The sequence below is a fragment of the Wyeomyia smithii genome, chromosome 2, assembly GCF_029784165.1.
Source record: "Wyeomyia smithii strain HCP4-BCI-WySm-NY-G18 chromosome 2, ASM2978416v1, whole genome shotgun sequence".
Taxonomy (NCBI): domain Eukaryota; kingdom Metazoa; phylum Arthropoda; class Insecta; order Diptera; family Culicidae; genus Wyeomyia; species Wyeomyia smithii.
The window spans coordinates 139196777-139202270 of record NC_073695.1 but is presented as its reverse complement, the minus strand read 5'-3'; the positions used below and the strand labels follow the sequence as shown (position 1 = coordinate 139202270).

Sequence of the window (5494 nt, the reverse complement as noted above, 5' to 3'; positions counted from 1 at the left end):
TACCTTCCAGATTTCCGATTCCGCACCAGCAGCAGATAGCTTCCGGGAATTCGATTCTGCGACAGCAGCAGGATTCACCAGACAATCGTGGTCCAACGTCGCAGCAAGTGTCAGCCCGTCAGTCTCTTGGACGGGATCTTCCGATTTTTTCTGGAAACCCATCGGAATGGCCAATATTCATCTCCAACTATGAATATACGACGGCCATATGTGGATATACTGATGGTGAAAACATGCTACGGCTTCAGCGTTGCTTAAAAGGGCAAGCTTTGGAGACCGTTCGCAGTCGGCTAGTGTTACCACAATCGGTTCCGCAAATCATAGAGACGCTTCGTATGCGGTATGGTCGACCGGAGCTTCTCATAAACAACATGCTACGAGAGGTGCGAGCGATGCCGAACTTACGGTCAGAAAAACTCGAAGGTCTAATTGAGTATGGTATTGCGGTGCAGGGCTTGTGTAATCACATGGTGGCAGCCAATGAGCAGGCTCATCTTTCAAATCCCACACTCCTACAGGAGCTGGTTGGGAAGCTACCCGAAAATCAGAAGCTGATGTGGACCGGGTTTAAACGAGGTTTTGCCAATGTCGACCTAGCAGTATTTTGCGATTACATGGCTGGCGTGGTGCGCGATGCTTCGAGTGTAGTGTCGAGGGAGCCGGAGGAGAGGAGAACGATTGCTAAGGATAAACCGAAGGCGAAGGCTTATGTGAATTCGCATACTCCAGCAGGTAACGAGAGTTCTTCAAAAGAAGTGAAACTGTTCCGCTGACTGTTCTGCGATAAACCTGACCATCGTTTGCGTGAGTGTGTTGCATTTAAAGGCTTCGCAGTCGATGAGCGTTGGTGGAAGAAACGGTCGTTGGGACTTTGCAAAATTGTCTTTTTGGTCACGGCAAGCGTTCTTGTCGCAGCGGTATCGGCGGTTGTCAGTATCGTCATCATCCACTCCTTCACAGTATCAGAGGACCCCCGAACGCGTCACGGATAGCAAACGCAGAGAACCACACTCATCGTTATCTCGACTCAAGTTTCCTGTTTAGGATTATTCCTGTTACACTCTACGGTAAATCCGGCGCAATGGATGTCTATGCATTTTTAGACGAAGGGTCATCGCTTACGCTAGTTGAAGGAAACCTTGCGGCGCAACTGGGATTGAAAGGTACATCACAACCTCTCTGTTTGCATTGGACGGGAAACACATCCAGAAGAGAAGAAGCTTCACAAAAGGTGTCATTCGAAATTTCGGGCATAGGGCAGAGCCTTCGTTATAAAGTTACGGAAGCTCGTACAATCAAGTGCCTCAATCTACCTAGGCAGAGCTTCGATCCAGAAACTGCAGCCAGACGATTCGAACACTTAAAGAAGCTACCTGTACCCGGATACGAGAACGCAATACCCAAGTTGCTAATTGGAATAGACAACCTGCATTTAGCAGTCCCGTTGAAAGTGAAAGAAGAAGAATCTGTTAGCCCGGTAGCAGTGAAAACCAGACTAGGTTGGTGCGTCTACGGACGACAACGCAACGATTCCTGCAAAGCGTATAGTTTCCACATGTGCGAGTGTACGACAAACCAGCAACTACATGAGGCTATGAAACAGTTTTTCTCCGTCGAGGAAGCAAGTGTAGAGCCTGTATCAGTTCTCTCAGCAGAAGAACACCGAGCCCATCAGATCTTAAAGAATACAACGAAGCGTATTGGAGATCGTTTCAAAATGGGTCTGCTGTGGTAACACGACGATGTTGCCCTATCCGATGGCAGTTCGTCGACTAGAGTGCTTCGAAAAAAGGATGAATTTCTAATCCAGAGCTAAAAGAGAACCTACACCGTCAAATTGAAGAGTATCAGGCTAAAGGCTATGCTCATAGAGCAACACCTGCAGAGCTGACGAACGCCGACCCGCGTAGGATTTGGTATCTCCCGTTAGGAGCAGTTACAAACCCCAACAAACCGGAAAAGGTTCGTGTCATTTGGGACGCAGCTGCCAGAGTTGACGGTGTATCGCTTAATTCCGTCTTGCTGAAAGGTCCCGACCAGATATCATCGCTCCCTGGAGTTCTTTTCCGTTTCCGTCAGTATCATGTGGCAGTAAGTGCAGACATTCAAGAAATGTTCCACCAGATCCGCATCCGAGACCTAACCCTGCACAGAAACCCTACATCTACCTGATGGATGTTGCAACGTTTGGGTCCACCTGTTCGCCGGAGTCAGCACAGTACGCGAAGAATCTCAACGCGAGGGATCATTCCAAGCAGTATCCACGGGCAGCGCAAGCTATAATCGACTGTCACTACGTCGATGACTATTTGGACAGCTTTGAAAACTCTGCAGCGGCACAGAAAGTGGCCAAGGAAGTGCTTCTGGTACATAGTAAAGGAGGGTTTACACTGCGGGGATGGCGCTCGAACAGTTATCGCGTACTAGAAGAGCTGGGAGAGACGGAAACCACTACATGCAAGAGTCTTGTTCTGGGAGGTGAAGCACATACCGAGCGGGTCTTAGGGATGCTATGGACACCACAGAGCGACGAGCTCAGTTTCTCGACGAAAATGAGCGCTGAAATCCAGATGCTACTCTCTAGCAATGACCGACCGACAAAAAGGCAGATACTGAAGTGTGTCATGACCCTTTTCGACCCTCTAGGGTTACTCTCATCGTTTGTGGTTTACGAAAAAGTACTCATTCAAGTCCTTTGGCGAACCGGAGCGGATTGGGACGAAGGAGTTGAAATGGTTGAAATGGGTCAAAATGATTGAGTGCATCAGTACCGTGCGCATTCCGAGGTGCTATTTCGAACGAGCCACGACGGAGACGTATGAGAGGGTGCAGATGCACGTTTTTGTGGACGCCAGTGAAAAGGCTTATGCTTGTGCCGTATATCTCCGAACATACACCAATGACGGGAATGCTCAGTGCGCTCTGCTGGCCGGGAAAGCCAAAGTGGCACCTGTAAAACCCATGTCGATACCCAGACTGGAGCTTCGGGGATGTGTGCTTGGAACGAAGCTAGCGAAATACGTTCAAGATCAACACAGTGTTTCTATAGCTAAGCATTTCTTTTGGACGGATTCGACGACATCACTGTCATGGATCCGAGCGGACCCTCATAATTATCGCCCGTTTGTTGCCCATCGAATCGGCGAAATCCTAGATTCGTCGAGCGTAGCAGAATGGAGATGGGTTCCCTCAAGGTTAAACCCTGCGGATGAAGCAACCAAATGGGGAAAGGGCCCGTATTTCAGCAACAACAGTAAGTGGTTTGTAGGGCCAGATTTTCTGCGATTTCCTGAATGAGAGTGGCCGCATTCAGTAGAACCCATCGTAGCCACTACCGAAGAATCCCGAACAGCAGTTATGCTGCATGCAGTGACCAGTCCTGTCATCCGGTATGAACGATTCAGCCGTTATGAGAGATTGCACCGAGCAATGGGCTATGTGCTGCGATTCCTAAACAACGTTCGACCTGACCGACCGAAAATGTCTGGACAACTACAACAACATGAGCTGCAGGCTGCGAAAGAGGCGATTTATAAGCAAGTGCAACTCGAAGTGTATGCGGAGGAAGTGCTAAAGCTGATGGAAATCGAGTCTGCAATCAGTGACGAGTCGAAAACAATCGACAAACACAGCAGTATCTACCAGTATATGCCAGTTTTGGATGATCGTGAAGTGCTACGACAAAGTAGCCGAGCTAGGAAAGCAAAAGATTTGCCGTTCGATTCCCTTTACCCCGTCTTGCTACCGAAAGCTCATCCAGTAACCCTACTTCTGATAGATTATTATCATCACATATACCGTCATGCAAACCCAGAAACGGCAGTAAATGATCTCATTTCACGCGTCAACGTTTCATGATCTTGAAGCTTCGCGTAATGGGGAAAACTGTATCCCGAAAGTACCAGTACTGCAAACTCCGTAGAACTAAACCACAAGCACCACCAATGGCTCCGCTACCAGCAGCGCGGCTAGCCCATCATATCCGTCCGTTCAACTACGTCGGAATAGATTATTTTGGCCCGCTAATAGTGAAAACAGGAAGGTCGAACGTAAAACGGTGGATTTCTTTGTTCACCTGTCTTACCATCCGAGCGGTGCATCTAGAAGTTGCTCACTCTCTCTCAACCACTTCCTGTGTCGCGTGTGTTAGAAGGTTCGTTAGCCGTCGAGGATCACCAGTCGAGTTCTTCAGTGACAACGGGACGAACTTTCAAGGTGCGGAACGGATCCTTCGGGAGCAGATAAACGTGGGACTGTCGGAAACATTCACTAATGCCTCAACCAATTGGTCGTTTAATCCACCTGGAGCTCCACACATGGGTGGTGCGTGGGAGCGTATGGTCCGCTCAGTGAAGTCCGCTATGGAGGAGGCGTACTCGGATGGGAAGTTGGACGAGGAAGGGTTACAAACTCTGGTCGTGGAGGTGGAGAGCTTGGTAAACTCGAGGCCTCTGACGTACTTACCGCTGGACTCTGAAGAGTCAGAAGCACTCACTCCGAACCATTTTTGGCTTGGTTGTTCGGGGGGAGTAAAGCAACCTGTAGCCATTGTTCAAGCTTCTAAGCCGAAACTTCTAAAGGCTTCTTATAAACAAATTCAGAAACAGCTCGGTGTATTTTGGAAACGCTGGCTGGTTGAGTATTTGCCGGTGATTAGACGGCAACCGAAGTGGTTCAGTGAGGTCCGTCCGATGAGAGAAGGTGATCTGGTTCTGATTGCAGATGAAGGAAAACGCAACGAGTGGACACGGGGCCGGTTGATAGAGTTGATACAGGATAGCGAGGGTAGGATTCGACAAGCAGTTGTGTGAACCTCAAGCGGTCTCTTACGTCGTCCAATGACAAAGCTGGCATTGCTAGACGTGACGGAAGGTGCAGTCGTGGCAAGTAGCAAGATGCACCGGAGGGAGGATGTGTGCTGAACCGGTTCGTGCGACGCTGTCAAACTCAACCGCTTAACTGCCAGTCTCTTCTCCGACAACTTTAGCGATCTACTTGTACCGACGACTAATCTGCCAGTCTCCAGCTAGAAAAATCTGTATGGATCTGTCAAAGACTAAAGGAGAAAAGGAAGTGTTGAAATTGATAGTTAGCAAAGAGATAAAGTATTAATAGAACCGCGTTAAATTCCTTTTACACGCGAATAAATTAACCCTGCAAACTACCCGCAATCTGTAAGTAGTACTAAGGATGGAAGGTGAAACAAAAATTAAAGATTCATTGTTAATAGGTATAGGAAGTCCAGGAAAGGTGAAAAGATACTTTGTTCACGTGCAGATAGCAGAGAGACTTGAAATTTGTGAGTAGAATAGAAAACTATAAGTAAAACTAAACCCAATCCTGAATAAATACTTGCAGTTGAGCTGCATCTAACAAATCCGCTACAAAAACGAGTTTCGCGAACGAACAAGCGTAGTCCATAACGCGAGGCAGCAGGCGACGGGTAGAGCCAATACTCCGACCGTCCGCGGGTGGAAGACATCGCATTTCGATG

General features: G+C 48.4%; 1 protein-coding gene across 1 annotated transcript; it reads left to right on the top strand.

Moving 5' to 3' along the window:
• Nucleotides 1–2832: 2832 nt before the first annotated feature.
• On the top strand, nucleotides 2833–3858 carry LOC129719984 (uncharacterized). Its single transcript, XM_055671388.1, has 2 exons — nucleotides 2833–3253; nucleotides 3317–3858. Exons 1-2 carry the CDS (start codon nucleotides 2833–2835, stop codon nucleotides 3856–3858), a joined length of 963 nt encoding a protein of 320 aa, XP_055527363.1.
• The last annotated feature ends 1636 nt before the right edge of the window (nucleotides 3859–5494 follow it).